We start from the raw sequence: 17175 nt of genomic DNA, 5'->3' as shown, positions 1-17175 counted from the left end.
TTAGTCACCTGCAAAGTACACATTTATATTTACAGTAATACTAATCCCTCAGTTTTTATAAAATGCACTGTGAAATGAAATACCAAGTGAAGTTAGCATCTGAGATGAGAAATACAGAATTGAAAGCTAAGTAGGAGTGCTAGCGTAAGAGAGGCTTAAGTATATAACATTAAATAAATAAATAAATAAAAAAACAGTAAAATTGCTGGGCTATAAATAAAACTTCATCATTTTAGAATACCATAATATCAGGAAATATGTTGTTACCTGGAGGTACAGTGGTGTGAAAAACTATTTGCCCCCTTCCTGATTTCTTATTCTTTTGCATGTTTGTCACACAAAATGTTTCTGATCATCAAACACATTTAACCATTAGTCAAATATAACACAAGTAAACACAAAATGCAGTTTTTAAATGATGGTTTTTATTATTTAGGGAGAAAAAAAATCGAAACCTACATGGCCCTGTGTGAAAAAGTAATTGCCCCCTTGTTAAAAAATAACCTAACTGTGGTGTATCACACCTGAGTTCAATTTCCGTAGCCACCCCCAGGCCTGATTACTGCCACACCTGTTTCAATCAAGAAATCACTTAAATAGGAGCTGCCTGACACAGAGAAGTAGACCAAAAGCACCTCAAAAGCTAGACATCATGCCAAGATCCAAAGAAATTCAGGAACAAATGAGAACAGAAGTAATTGAGATCTATCAGTCTGGTAAAGGTTATAAAGCCATTTCTAAAGCTTTGGGACTCCAGCGAACCACAGTGAGAGCCATTATCCACAAATGGCAAAAACATGGAACAGTGGTGAACCTTCCCAGGAGTGGCCGGCCGACCAAAATTACCCCAAGAGCGCAGAGACGACTCATCCGAGAGGTCACAAAAGACCCCAGGACAATGTCTAAAGAACTGCAGGCCTCACTTGCCTCAATTAAGGTCAGTGTTCACGACTCCACCATAAGAAAGAGACTGGGCAAAAACGGCCTGCATGGCAGATTTCCAAGACGCAAACCACTGTTAAGCAAAAAGAACATTAGGGCTCGTCTCAATTTTGCTAAGAAACATCTCAATGATTGCCAAGACTTTTGGGAAGATACCTTGTCGACTGATGAGACAAAAGTTGAACTTTTTGGAAGGCAAATGTCCCGTTACATCTGGCGTAAAAGGAACACAGCATTTCAGAAAAAGAACATCATACCAACAGTAAAATATGGTGGTGGTAGTGTGATGGTCTGGGGTTGTTTTGCTGCTTCAGGACCTGGAAGGCTTGCTGTGATAGATGGAACCATGAATTCTACTGTCTACCAAAAAATCCTGAAGGAGAATGTCCGGCCATCTGTTCGTCAACTCAAGCTGAAGCGATCTTGGGTGCTGCAACAGGACAATGACCCAAAACACACCAGCAAATCCACCTCTGAATGGCTGAAGAAAAACAAAATGAAGACTTTGGAGTGGCCTAGTCAAAGTCCTGACCTGAATCCAATTGAGATGCTATGGCATGACCTTAAAAAGGCGGTTCATGCTAGAAAACCCTCAAATAAAGCTGAATTACAACAATTTTGCAAAGATGAGTGGGCCACAATTCCCCCAGAGCGCTGTAAAAGACTCATTGCAAGTTATCGCAAACACTTGATTGCAGTTATTGCTGCTAAGGGTGGCCCAACCAGTTATTAGGTTCAGGGGGCAATTACTTTTTCACACAGGGCCATGTAGGTTTGGATTTTTTTTTCTCCCTAAATAATAAAAACCACCATTTACAAACTGCATTTTGTGTTTACTTGTGTTATATTTGACTAATGGTTAAATGTGTTTGATGATCAGAAACATTTTGTGTGACAAACATGCAAAAGAATAAGAAATCAGGAAGGGGGCAAATAGTTTTTCACACCACTGTATATCAGGAGCATTCACACAGTGCTATTAAGGTAAAGTGTAACAAGAACATTGACTGGGCAAGTACCATCACTAACAGCCTCTCTTCTCTCACCTGCAAACCAGGGGATGAGTCCCACAACAAACACTAACATCACTCTTGCTTCATCTCTGGGGTACCATCCCTTCCACCCCATGGACTATGTAAAGAACAGCATCACTGGGAATCATTTCTGGACTAGCGTCAGAACCAAATGGAGCTCTGCAGCAAAGAGTAAGTCCAATCCATAGCCTGAGAGACAAAAGCACTGAACAATGCCTTCATCCAGGATAATTTTCCTTTCTTCATTCTCTCTTTTTATTTTGTGCACATTAAGCAGGATACTGGCTGCCCCCCATCCCTCTGAAATCTCTCAGTTGTCATATAGACTGAGCTCAACGCTACCATACAGATAAGCCAAAAATCTATAAATCCATTGTTTGTTTTTTTTTTGTGTTTCCATTTGCTGAAATCCTTATTAGTAATGTATGTTTTCTAGTGTTTGTGTCGTGATTTGTGTGGGGATTATTTTTGTTGTTGTTGTCACTGTGATAATGTGTATTATCTTTCAATAATCATTTTGAGTTGACCCTGCTTTCACTGGTGTGTCTCCATAATTTGAAGTGGTGTAGTAGAAGAGTAGTGTTGGTCACTCGCGCCCCAGATAATTTTTTTTTTTTTTCTTTTGCTGCCTCTCAAAGAAGGCAGCGCGTATTATAATCGTGCCGGATCTGAGAGCGGTATAGGAGTACAAAAGTTTACAAGGGGTACAAGATGTAGCATTCTCTATTCATGAAGAGTTAGTCACAATAAATTTAAATTCAGTAACCACAAGGACAGACAAATATTTCCAAATTAACTCAATTCTTCTTATCAAAAACCATATATTACTTATTGTATCACTTTTCAAAATAGGCAGAACAAATTGAAAATGTGAAATAGTTCGACTTACTCAAAAAGAACAACAGCAAATGACTGGACAAGCCTGTAGAATGTCTGTTCTGAAACACATTTTGAATTGCACCGCTGGGGAAAAAAAACACAAAAAACATTTTTCTTTATTAAAATGTAATACCAAACTAAACAGTGTCAACAAAAATAACAGATAAGGCAATCATATAACATTTAGAAATGAAACCAAGGTCTCTACAAAGCTACACTCACAATAGAACTTTCCAGTACTTTCCACTTGGTGCCAAACCACCTCTTTCTAACTTGCGTTGTAACTTTGTTTACTGTGAAAATAAGTGTATTATTTGGTTTGGAATAGGGCAAAGTCAGGCTGTACTCAACCTGTGTTACTGATATTGAAAAACCATATGGGGTAGGATGAAGAAATTAGGTGATGTGCAGTTACAGGCTCAAATGTTTTTTTATGAAGTGCCCCCTATGCATTCTACCAGAGGTGCTTATCTTTAGTCACCTGCAAAGTACACATTTATATTTACAGTAATACTAATCCCTCAGTTTTTATAAAATGCACTGTGAAATGAAATACCAAGTGAAGTTAGCATCTGAGATGAGAAATACAGAATTGAAAGCTAAGTAGGAGTGCTAGCGTAAGAGAGGCTTAAGTATATAACATTAAATAAATAAATAAATAAAAAAACAGTAAAATTGCTGGGCTATAAATAAAACTTCATCATTTTAGAATACCATAATATCAGGAAATATGTTGTTACCTGGAGGTATATCAGGAGCATTCACACAGTGCTATTAAGGTAAAGTGTAACAAGAACATTGACTGGGCAAGTACCATCACTAACAGCCTCTCTTCTCTCACCTGCAAACCAGGGGATGAGTCCCACAACAAACACTAACATCACTCTTGCTTCATCTCTGGGGTACCATCCCTTCCACCCCATGGACTATGTAAAGAACAGCATCACTGGGAATCATTTCTGGACTAGCGTCAGAACCAAATGGAGCTCTGCAGCAAAGAGTAAGTCCAATCCATAGCCTGAGAGACAAAAGCACTGAACAATGCCTTCATCCAGGATAATTTTCCTTTCTTCATCCTCTCTTTTTATTTTGTGCACATTAAGCAGGATACTGGCTGCCCCCCATCCCTCTGAAATCTCTCAGTTGTCATTTCTTTTTATAGCATTTTTAAAAAAGTTATGTCCATAAATTCTTGTTGATTTCTTTTTGCTGAAAGCACAGGGGTTAGAAAATAAGCCCATAGTTTGTACACCTCCCTAATGTTTTTATTTTCAGTCAGAAATCATGTCATTAAAAAATATAATAGTGTTAAGTAATTATTTAGTTTACAAAAAATAAGTGAGTCTCCTATAATGTAAGACATGGATTGTTTAACTATATTTTATAATTCACTAGCTGTCCCCTAGTTGTTAAACAGGACAAACTTTAAAAATCAATAAACAAACAGATATCACTAGCTATGGGAGGGAAGGAACACTCCAAAACGCAGAGGTTAGACTCGAACAGAGGCTGGCGCATGAGTGAGGAGGGCCCTGCCCAGCTCTCCACTCCTGACGTGAAGCTTCCCCCTTCCCTCGGCCCGCACCCTCTGCGTCAGATTAGCGCAAATATATTGCTCCTGCAAGCGAGTTATGATTCTTAGCACAATGAGAGAAGTCTCAAAATCAACCGGAATGTTCAAGTAAATTATAGAAAAAGCACATATTAAAATCCGTTAAGTAGTTCTCTCGTTCAGTAGCTAAGGGGATGTAAGGTACACGCCCCAAGGCTGGTGCGTGAGTGAAGAGGACCCTGCAACCTCGGCCCGCTGCGTCTCTGTCAGATTTCAGGAAATAAATTGGAACCACAAGCGAACTATGATACTTAGCGCGATGAGAGAAGTTGCAAAATCAACCAGAATGTTCAAGCAAATTATAGAAAAAAACCTGATCTAAATCCATTAAGTAGTTCTCTCGTGAAAAGCAGACAGACAGACAGACAGACAGACAGACAGACAGACAGACGTTGGATTTTATATATATATATATATATATATATATATAGGGATAGTTACATGTCAACTTCCTAATCAGATGCCGCTTCAGTAAACGTTCTGAGCGTCAACTGGATGAAAACATACATACAAGACTACAAGATTGTTACAGTCTGCTTTATATAAGATTTGTAATCTCTTTTAATCACAATTTTTGATGTCTCTATTATTTTCAGAATTAAGACTTTGGTTTGTTTGAAACAGCAATAAGATACTTGTAGAAGGTTTATAGAATAAGCTAAACAAACTGTTAAAAAAGAAAAAAAAAACAGTATTAAGTTTTATTTGATTGGTTGTGTTTAAGCTGAAAAATGAAAATTTTTTAGATTAAAAAAATTTTTAATTACAGCAAAAATCTAAGAAAATCTAGACGCTTGCCAACTTGAAGAAAAGATGATGATTACTTCAGCACGTCACAAGAGAAATATCTTCTTAATACACTTCCATTTGCTTGATCCTACTCTCTGCTTTCAGTGTCTGTTCCATCACAAATTGCTTGAAGAAAAACATTAGTTAGAACAATCATCTGCTTTTCCAGTGGGCTTCTCTTAACATATCTTACCATAAAGTTTAACTAATCAGTAAAACAAGAAATTCAAGCCAAGTGCAAACCTTCATTTTAGATTTATGCATTTTTACATTTATCCATAGATATATATAGTCATATACGGGCAAGACAGTACTGTAAGACAGTTTACAGGCTCAAATAGTATTATTTCTTAGCCAGACCAGGGGTTGGCACAGTCAATTGATTCCTTCTCCTTTTGTCTTTCTGCAGACCAGCCAAAGAACCTGCCTCTCAATGACACCACCACTAGTTAGGCCCCTGTTGATGTCATGTCCGGCACCCTCCGATGACGTCATACCTGTTACCCAGAACCCATCTTTCTGGCAGATCAGTTCCTTTTCTGGCCTTCCTGTCTCTACCACTTCCTCCGTTCAGCCATATTTATAGAGCAGCTTTCAATTTGTTAGTCATTTTGGTTTTGCACTCCTGTCTGTAAAGACGGGTGTATTTTTTTCTCAACCTTTTTCAAGTATACGGCATGGCCATCATATTCTGATTAATAAAAGTATTTTTTTTCTTTTTTTCATACTTTTAATAAACTCATGCCTGAGTGGTAGTTAAGTATCCAACATCACTGGGATAGGCTCTTGCTCATTATGACTTCTTTAATGGAAAAAGGAGATTTGAAAAATGGATGGGCAGATATCTAAGAGGGAGTAACCAACTGTATCCAAAATATGTGTAAAATCAGGGACTAAGGAGCAGGCACACCTTGTAAAATATAATCTGTGAACGTATGTTATGTGGCTAATTGTTCCCCAAAAACGTAAGTTCAGATGCATAGCCTCATTAACCAGTATTAGGGTGATAAATGCCTTACAGTTGTCATGACCAATTTCACTACCTTTAACAGAATATTTATCATCTGATTCCTTTATAAACTTCTGACCTGTGCTTTTCCATTACATAATAATTAGGCCAATTTTAAAGTTCATTAGTGCTGTAACTAAAAATCTGCTTTAACCCTTTCAGGGCGAATGTCGACTTTTGTCAAAAGGAGGGGTTGACTGTGGCAATCAACTGTAAATGGAAAGGAAACTTAACTTCATTGGTTTGCTTGTGATTCCATGTGTTCACGTGAGTAGCAAGGATCAAACAACAGCAAAAATGGCATAGACATCTGGTGACAGATTAAAGCGAATGCGTAAAGCAATAATACTCCATGGACGACATTTGGCATATTATCACTAAATTGGATTGTGACTTGTGAATTTGACACAAGTGATTGAAAACTAATGTGAGGTACCAGCATCAGCTGATCGTGGTACTGAACAAGTTTGTGTAGCTGACCCACCTATGACAATGTTTGCCTGAGAGGACCGTCACTTACCTTTCCTTGAGATACAAACTAGATTACAGTGCACTGCGACTGAAACCGCTATTGCCACCCCTGCTCCCCGCCACACAAAGACAGTCTGGTGGCCAGCCTGCCACGGATTCTTGGCAAACTGGTGGCCAGAGCATGTAGCAACAAATGTTTTATATCTGTATAAAACCTTTGCTTTGTGTGCTTTTCAGAAAACTGTTAGTTGGAAATAATATTCAGCCCTCAAAGAGTTAAAGTAATTCCCCTTTCAGAGGTCTACATAGAGAATAAGTTCACAATCATTATTCCAGCAATGAGGTCATTCATCATAGTGCTGGATTTGCCAATGTAATGTTTACCTCAGATCAATTAGTATAATAATGGAAGTAAATAATTTAAACTATGCACAATACCTTGTGCTTTACTGATTTTATTTTTTTGACATCTTTGGAATTTATTGAAGTCACATTTATTGTTAATAGCATTAATTTTAAACTTTAACTTAAAAATATGCAATTTACAAAAACAAATGGCTAGTGATTGATACTGAATACATTTGCAAAGTAATTGTACATTACACCAACAAAAAGAAACCAAAAACCTACATATTATTATTTAAATATGCTTCTAACACATAAAAACTGAAACACAAAACAAAAACATAAATGTTTATTTGAATCTCACCTGGGCGCTGACGTATTTGGCAAACCACTCCCTTTCTTTGCTATTGTCCCCAGAGCACAGCTGGCCAAACCGTGCTTTCTCCTCTTGGTCAATTTCCTCTCTAAAAAAAGGTAATGTATATTAGAAAATTTCCCTTACTGTTTAATAATGTATAATCCATTTAGAAAATGTTCAAACCTCTTGGCTTTTTTTTCGCATTTTGTTATGTTGCAGCCTTATGCTAAAATTGTTTACATTTGTTTCTTCCCCACTTCAAGCAACAATCAATACTCCAGAATAACAAAGTGAATACAGTATATTAGAAATTTTTGCAAATTTATTAAAAATAAAAAACTGAAATATTACATTGGACACATGTATTCAGACCCTTTGCTATGGTATTTGAAATCTTTCTCGGGTGCATCCCATTTTATTGATCATTGTTAGGATGGTTCTACAAGTCAAGTCAAGTCAAGCTGGGGAGCATGCACTGGTACAGTGCGTTAACGCACCACCCCTTGGTTTGGTCCAGCCACTCGGGTCCCCAACAATGAGGATCTTTCGAGCCGGATCACCCTCGGGGAAATGAGCCACATAGCCGTAGTGTCGTAACTGACGCTCCCTCACAATTCAGGTAATGTGCCTCATTCGGGACTCCAAGAGCAACCGCTCATTCGACACAAAGTCAAACCAATGGTACCCAAGGATTTTCCAGAGAGACACAGTCCAAAGGAGTCCAGTCTTCGTCTCAGGTCACTGGATAGCGTCCATGTCTCGCAACCATATAGCAAACACACCTACACTTTGGAAAATTGGGGAAGAAGTGCCTTGGTAAAAGAGGTGAACAAGAAACTGAAGGTCATTCTACCTGAGCTGCAAAGGTCCTGTGTGAAGATGAGTGAAAGTACCAGAAGGACAACCATTACAGCAACACCACAGAACTAGGCTTTATGGCAAAGTGGGCCAAACATAAGCTCCTCTTCAATAAAAAACACATGAAAGCCCATTTAGAATTTGCACAAAGGCACCTAAAGGTCTTTTTGATTGAGAAACATGATTCTTTGGTCTGATGATAGCAATACTGCATTGCTTGGGCTCAGTTCTAAGCAACGTGTCTGAAGGATACTTACTAACTTGCACAATACCACTTAAATGGTGAAGCATGACGCTATGGAGTTGTTTTTCAGCAGCAGGGACTGGGAGACTAGTCCAGGCCAAGGGAAAGCTAAACAGAGCAAAGTGCTGCGATATCTTTAATAAAAACCTACTTCAGAGTGTTCAACAGGACAATGACCCTAGCTACAAAAGCAAAGACAACTCAGGAGTGGCTTAGTGATAACTCTGAGAATATCCTTGAATGGCCCAGCCATAACCCACACCTAATCAAACATCTCCGTAGAGACATGAAAATAGCTATCCACAAACATGCTCTGTCCAGCCTAACTGAGCATGAAATGATCTGCAAAGGATGGTAGAATATTCCTCAATCCAGGTGTGTGCAGCTTGACGTGTCATACCCAAGAAGACTCCAGGTCGTAACTGCTGCCAAAGGTGCTTCAACTAAGTACTGAGTAAAGGCTCTGAATAGTTGTGTTGATCTGATACGACATTTATGTATTTATTTTATTTTCAAAAATTTCTAAAATCCTGTTTTGGCTTTCTTATTTTTGGAAATTTAGTGTTGCTTAGTCAGGGAAAATATTCATTTAAATGATATTAGCACAAGACTGCAAAATAACAAAATGTATAAGAAAGCAAACAAACAAGAAAGTGAGAACTCAGAATATGTTCTGAATGCATTGCATATGTTCTACCTTCCAGTCCCTCCAGATAAATAGGGAGATTTGGTGACAGGAAAGGTATTAAGCTGTAAAAATCACGCCAAAACCTAGAAAACATTGACTCGACAAAAAAGTGAGAAAAGATGAAGAAGAAGAAGAAGAATGAACATGCTATGGTTTGTCTACCACCTTGAATGTATTAAGAGGTTTCACACAATGGATTTTTGTGTAAATCACATTTGTTTCAAAGAGTTGTTAAATTTCTTGTATCTTGTGCTTTAAAGACATCATCATAAGCAGACCCCAATTTGAATCAAAATTTCTAAATACACCAGTCTAAGAACAATAATAAGCCAGTTCATACAGCTTACAAAAAGGAAAATACAACAAAAATATAATTTCAGTTCTTTCATCTGAAATCTCCTACAAAAATGGAAACCTATAAACAATATATTTGCTGAGTAGTACAGTGGCAGTGCTGCTGCCTTACAACAAGGAGGCTAGGGTTTGCGTCCATGCTCCTCCCTGTGTGGAGTTTGCATGTTCTCCCCATGTCTACATGGATTTCCTCCAAGTGCTCCAGTTTCCTGCCACAGTTCAAAGACATACAAGTTGGGAGGACTGGCCACAGTAAATTGGCCTTACTGTATGTTTATGTGTGTGTGAAGAATTCTCATACTTATTGTCAATTTTAATTATGAACTAAGACACACTCTTAATAGTCTGCATGACCAAAAAGTAAAAGAATTCATGAACCTCCTGGACTCTTTTGATTTGAGACAGCTCGTTAATCAGCCTACACATAAAGCAGGTCATACGTTAGACTTAGTAATTACCAAAGGACTAAAAGTTGATGTAAAGCAGGTCAATGATATTGGTCTATCAGACCATTTTCTTTTACTATTTAATATAGAAAGAATGATAGAAGACATTCATGAGAAGCATATTGTTAAAAAACGCTTTGATTCATCAGCAGCTTTAAAACTTACAAACATTCTAAGCAATCAGTCCGTTTATAGTGCCAACTATAATAGCGAAGATAATGTAAATAGTAAGGTGGAAAGATTTAATACTAAAGTGAAAGCTGCTGTTGACATAGTTGCACCTGAAAAGACAGTTAAAAAATCTAGCATTGTTATACCATGGAAGACCCAAAGAGTGTCCGATTTAAGGAGAACATGCCGTAGAGCTGAGCGTAAATGGAGGAAAACCAAACTAACTATCCACTATGAAATATTGAAGGTTAAAATAACAGAATTCAATAACACAGTCTGTCTTGAGAGGCGCTGCTTTTTCTCTAAGATAATAAATAACAATGCTAGTAATCCCAGAGTCTTATTCTCTACGATTGATCGTCTGCTAAACCCAGGTAACGCAAAGGAATGCCTCCAAAATACTTCCAGTAAAACCTGTGAGGCTATTGCTGTATTTTTTAATCAAAAAATTAATGATATTAGAAATAACATAGTATATCCCCCCAACACTGCGGATCCTCCGAAGCCCCAGTATTCCGCTATAAACAAATTAAATTATTTCACCAGGATAGATTTACCTGATTTACATAGATTAATTTCTAAACTGAAACCCTCCACCCGCGTCCTTGACCCAATACCAACAAGTTTTTTCAAAGAAGTATCGGGCGTGCTAATTGATAATATTCTTGACATAGTAAATTCGTCATTAGATACAGGGGTCTTCCCAGACTATCTTAAGACTACTGTAGTTAAACCTCTACTCAAGAAAAATAATCTTGACCCCTCTGCTTTTGAAAATTTTAGACCCATCTCTAACCTGCCTTTCTTAAGTAAAATTCTAGAGAAGGCAGTCATTATGCAGTTAAATGACCACCTCAATAAACATGCTATTCTTGATAATTTTCAGTCAGGTTTTAGAACAAATCACAGTACAGAAACTGCACTCGTTAAAGTAGTAAATGACTTGCAGGTAAATGCAGACAGAGGCCATTTATCTGCTCTCATCCTCCTAGATCTGAGTGCCACATTTGACACCATTTATCACAACATTTTTAGAAATCGCCTTAGTCAATGGGTGGGCCTCTCTGGCAGTATCTTAAATTGGTTTGAGTCCTACCTGGCAGGGAGAAAATTCTTCGTTAGTTGTGGTAATTACAACTCAAAGATACATGATATCCTATACGGTGTTCCACAAGGCTCTACCCTGGGTCCGCTGCTTTTCTCAATCTACATGCTTCCGTTAGGTCAGATTATCTCGGGGCACAACGTGAGCTACCACAGCTATGCTGATGAAACACAGCTGTATTTATCAATAGCACCTGGTGACCCCGATTCCCTTGATTCACTAACACAATGTCTAACTTGTATTTCTGAATGGATGAATAGTAATTTTCTCAAGCTAAATAAAGAGAAAACTGAAATTTTAGTGATTGGCAATAATAGATACAATAAGGTTATTACAAATAAACTCGATGCATTAGGATTAAAAGTCAAGACGGAGGTAAAAAAAACTTAGGGTTAACTGTTGACTGTAACCTGAATTTTAAATCGCATATTAATCTGATCACTAGGACAGCATTTTTTCACTTAAGAAACATAGCAAAAGTTAGACCTCTGATATCATTGAAAGATACTTTAACATAGCCTTCTCATAACTTTACTTTAATTTAATCCTGATACTCTGTATATTCAATTCATTATAATAACTATTCATGGTGGCTCTAAAATCCGTACTAACCCCTACTCTCTCTTCTGTTTCTTATCCCTGTTTTTTGTGGTGGCGACCTGCGCCACTACCACCTAATCAAAGCATCATGATGTTCCTACATTGATGGATTAAAAGCCAGAAATCTGCATGACCATCATCATCAAGTCCTTCCAGTGGGAACCCTAAATACAAAGAGGACTGTTTCATTTATGTTAGGTAGAATGCCCAGAGCGGGCTGGGTGGTCTCATGGTCTGGAACCCCTACAGATTTTATTTTTTTCTCTCCAGCCGTCTGGAGTTTTTTTTTTTGTTTGTTTTTTCTGTCCCCCCTGGCCATCAGACCTTACTCTTACTCTATGTTAATTAGTGTTGTCTTATTTTAATTGTTACTTTCTTTTATGTTTCTTTTCTTCATCATGTAAAGCACTTTGGGCTACATTATTTGTATGAAAATGTGCAATATAAATAAATGTTGTTGTTGTGTTTATCCTGTAATGGACTAGCACCCTGTCCAGGAATTGTTCATACCTTGTGCACTATGTTTACTGGGATAGACTCCATCTCCCCCATGAATCTGCTCAGGATAAAGTAGGGTTGGAAGATGGATGGATGGATAGATTTGCTAAATTAAAGCTAATTAACATTTTACAGTTGTTTCATTGTATTTACATATTATTTCTTATAAAAGCTCTAAAGAAGAGTAAAAAATAAAGTACTACTGTCTTTTACGTGAAATATGCATTGACTTGTGATCAAACTATCCATAAATCCAAAATCTGGTATTCCAACCTGGTTTAACACAACGTCTATGCTGTGACGTGACGCAGGTAAAACATTGTCCAGTTTGCAAGCCACTTAAGAATTTTCTACTAGATAACAAAGAAATTAAATTCTGGTCATGATTCCATAACAGCATTCCGTTTTAGCTGAGCTCTCGGTCTGCATTTCTGATAACAATTGCCATACAGTTCATTAAAAGAGTTTAGAATGCCAGGATGAGTCTATTCTTTAAATTGTTCAATACAGACAATTATAAAAAATAATGTTTTTTCATAAGATGTGCACAGTATTCGTTGACATTTTAAGAGCTCTCACATAGCTATTCTGGTTAACTTGCAAATGTTTAAAAAGGTTACTGTAAAATAAAATAAATACATTCAGAATTTGTCCAGACTCAGTTCTTTTCAAGAATTCAATGGAGTATTATTTATCTAAAACTTTAAACATGACTGAAAAAAATACTGTTTTAGTGAAAAAATAAGTTTTACCATGGGCCTACTTTTAATGTTGCACTACACTGTAGGCAGATTCAAAGTGTCTACAACATAATGCTTGTAGTCATATTGCCATCTATTTTTCCTTAAATTTCACACACATTTCTTTCCTTATACTGTACATTTTCTTTTAATCTTAGCCCTAAATTTTTTTCAACTCCCATATAACAACAAATGGGGGTTTTCATATGCTTGAGAGCAATTTTATAATAGGTTTTATATTGAGTTAACGTGATAATTACGGAGTACCTCATGTATCTTGCCATGTGGACATGCCAAATTTATTCAGTGATATTTTTCTGCTTGATAACTGAAAAACAAATACTGCCTAAAATAAATACTAAAAATGTTAAAATTACAACATTATTAGATCAATGTCAAATAAATTAGTAAATTTTGAGATTATTCAAGATACATTATTTACGCAACCTCTTTAAAGCTGCCCCAAGAAAAATGCAGGTTTCAAATAAAATTTCTATGAAAGTTACTGGACTGACCTTAACTGCAGTAATGTACTGATAAATTTAGATTGCACCCAAGAAACTCCTGTAACATTTTAATAGGAGTCAAAAAAAGGGCTTAACTGTTTTTTTTCATTTTACATTTTAGTTGATTGTTTTCAAAAACCCAGTTGCTACATTGCTTCATATACATATTGTGACAGATAGGGGGCGCTATCGCTCCCTTGAACCCTCTGATCAGACGCCAGACACCAAATAAAAGTCCAATACATGACTTTATTATAATAAATAAGTGCACAAAGCACCCTCCTCTCCACAATACTCATACACAATAACAATAATCAAACACTAATCAATCCTCCACTCCCAGACGCGTTGCCACCCTTCCACCCAGCTCAGCTCGTCTGTCTGGGATTTACCACAGTCCTTTATAGTCTGACCCGAAAGTGCTTCTGAGCCCTCAGTCCATGTGATTATCCAGCACTTCCGGGTCAGGTAAAAAACTTCTCTTTTTCTTCAGCCCGGAAGCATATCATTTCTTCCGTTCCTGTGACTTGGAAATACTTCCAGGCTATACGGAAAATATAAATCCCTGGGCCTCCCTGCAGCGACTCCTGGCGGCCCCCATGGTATCCAGCAGGGCTGTGCATTAAAACTCCAATGTCCAGGAGACCCTGCTGGAATTCGGGGCACCTCCATGTTGCAGGGAGGGCTCCATCTGGCGGCCTGGGGGTATTGGCCGGGATGAACAGCCGGCCATATCCCACAATACATATATACCATACATACACACACACACATATATATATAGTACTGTGCAAAAGTTTTAGGCAGGTGTGAAAAAATGCTGTAAACAAAGAATGCTTTCAGAAATATAAATAATGATTGTTTATTGTTATCAATTTACAAAATGCAAAGTGAGCAAACAAAAGAAAAATCTAAATCAAATCAATATTTGGTGTTACTACCTTTTGCCTTCAAACCAGCATCAATTCTTATAGGTACACTTGCATAAAGTCAGGGATTTTGTAGGATTATAGTCAGGTGTATGATCAACCAATTATACCAAACAGGTGCTAATGATAATCAATGTCACACATAAGTTGAAACACAGTCATCAACTGAAACAGAAACAGCTGTGTAGGAGGCTTAAAACTGGGTGAGGAACAGCCAAACTCTGCTACCAAGGTGAGGTTGTGGAAGACAGTTTCATGTCATGGCAAGATTGAGCACAGCAACAAGACACAAGGTAGTTATACTGCATCAGCAAGGTGTCTCCCAGACAAAGATTTCAAAGCAGACTGGGGTTTCAAGATGTGCTGCTCAAGCTCTTTTGAAGAAGCACAAAGAAACGGGCAATGCTGAGGATCGTAGATGCAGTGGTCGGCCAAGGAAACTTAGTGCAGCAGATGAAAGACACATCAAGCTTATTACCCTTCGAAATCGGAAGATGTCCAGCAGTGCCATCCGCTCAGAATTGGCAGAAACCAGTGGGACCCAGGTACACCCATCTACTGTCCGGAGAAGTCTGGCCAGAAGTGGTCTTCATGGAAGAATTGCAGCCAAAAAGCCATTCCTCCGACGTGGAAACAAAGCCAAGCGACTCAAGTATGCACGAAAACATAGGAACTGGGGTGCAGAAAAATGGCAGCAGGTGCTCTGGACTGATGAGTCAAAATTTGAAATATTTGGCTGTAGCAGAAGGCAGTTTGTTCGTCGAAGGGCTGGAGAGCGGTACAATAATGAGTGTCTGCAGGCAACAATGAAGCATGGTGGAGGTTCCTTGAACGTTTGGGGCTGCATTTCTGCAAATGGAGCTGGAGATTTGGTCAGGATTAATGGTGTTCTCAATGCTGAGAAATACAGGCAGATACTTATCCATCATGCAATACCATCAGGGAGGTGTATGATTGGCCCCAAATTTATTCTGCAGCAGGACAATGACCCTAAACATACAGCCAAAGTCATTAAGAACTATCTTCAGTGTAAAGAAGAACAAGAAGTCCTGGAAGTGATGGTATGGCCCCCACAGAGCCCTGATCTCAACATCATCGAGTGTGTCTGGGATTACATGAAGAGACAGAAGGATGTGAGGAAGCCCACATCCACAGAAGATCTGTGGTTAGTTCTCCAAGATGTTTGGAACAACCTACCAGCCAAGTTCCTTGAAAAACTGTGTGCAAGTGTACCTAGAAGAATTGATGCTGTTTTGAAGGCAAAGGGTGGTCACACCAAATATTGATTTGATTTAGATTTCTCTTTTGTTCATTCACTGCATTTTGTTGATTGATGAAAATAAATGATTAACACTTCCATTTTTGAAAGCATTCTTTGTTTACAGCATTTTTTCACACCTGCCTAAAACTTTTGCACAGTATTTATATATATATATATATATATATATATATATATATATATATATATATATTTGCAGCTGGAGATCCACAAAGGGAGAAAAAATGAATCACCTATCATAAAGTAGTTTTTATTCCTGAGCTTTCAACCCCTGCCAGGGGTCTTCATAAGAGGATAATGCTTAGACTTACAAGAATCAAAGGCAATATATATATATATATATATATATATATATTCACAGCCTTTGCCATGAAGCTCAAAATTGAGCTCAGGTGCATCCTGTTTCCCCTGATCATCCTTGAGATGTTTCTGCAGCTTAATTGGAGTCCACCTGTGGTAAATTCAGTTGATTGGACATGATTTGGAAAGGCACACACCTGTCGATATAAGGTCCCACAGTTGACAGTTCATGTCAGAGCACAAACCAAGCATGAAGTCAAAGGAATTGTCTGTAGACCTCTGAGACAGGATTGTCTCGAGGCACAAATCTGGGGAAGGTTACAGAAAAATGTCTGCTGCTTTGAAGGTCCCAATGAGCACAGAGGCCTCCATCATCCGTAAGTGGAAGAAGTTTGAAACCACCAGGACTCTTCCTAGAGCTGGCCGGCCATCTAAACCGAGCGATCAGGGGAGAAGGGCCTTAGTCAGGGAGGTGACCAAGAACCCGATGGTCACTCTGTCAGAGCTCCAGAGGTCCCCTGTGGAAAGAGGTGAACTTTCCAGAAGGACAACCATTTCTGCAGCAATCCACCAATCAGGCCTGTATGGTAGAGTGGCCAGACGGAAGCCACTCCTTAGTAAAAGGCACATGGCAGCCCGCCTGGAGTTTGCCAAAAGGCACTTGAAGGACTCTCAGACCATGAGAAGCAAAATTCTCTGGTCTGATGAGACAATGATTGAACTATTTGGTGTGAATGCCAGGCGTCACGTTTGGAGGAAACCAGGCACCGCTCATCACCAGGCCAATACCATCCCTACAGTGAAGCATGGTGGTGGCAGCATCATGCTGTGGGGATGTTTTTCAGTGGCAGGGACTGGGAGACTAGTCAGGATAAAGGGAAAGATGACTGCAGCAATGTACAGAGACATCTTGGATGAAAACCTGCTCCAGAGCGCTCTTGACCACAGACTGAGGCGACGGTTCATCTTTCAGCAGGACAACGACCCTAAGCACACAGCCAAGATATCAAAGGAGTGG

The 17175-nt window shown here is 38.4% G+C and overlaps 1 protein-coding gene across 2 annotated transcripts in view; it reads right to left on the bottom strand.

Moving 5' to 3' along the window:
* kiaa0513 (KIAA0513 ortholog) overlaps positions 1 to 17175 on the bottom strand; it is a 112742-nt gene that overhangs the window by 53474 nt on the left and 42093 nt on the right. For both annotated transcript variants that reach the window (XM_028810149.2, XM_028810150.2), the window contains exons 3-4: positions 7446 to 7545; positions 2866 to 2939 (exon numbers count right to left, since the gene is read on the bottom strand). In XM_028810149.2, the coding sequence (XP_028665982.2) occupies positions 2866 to 2939; positions 7446 to 7545 (174 nt within the window). The remainder of the gene's footprint in view (positions 1 to 2865; positions 2940 to 7445; positions 7546 to 17175) is intronic.

This window comes from Erpetoichthys calabaricus, chromosome 9, assembly GCF_900747795.2.
Source record: "Erpetoichthys calabaricus chromosome 9, fErpCal1.3, whole genome shotgun sequence".
In the NCBI taxonomy this organism is placed as follows: domain Eukaryota; kingdom Metazoa; phylum Chordata; class Cladistia; order Polypteriformes; family Polypteridae; genus Erpetoichthys; species Erpetoichthys calabaricus.
This window is presented reverse-complemented; position numbering and strand designations above follow the sequence as displayed.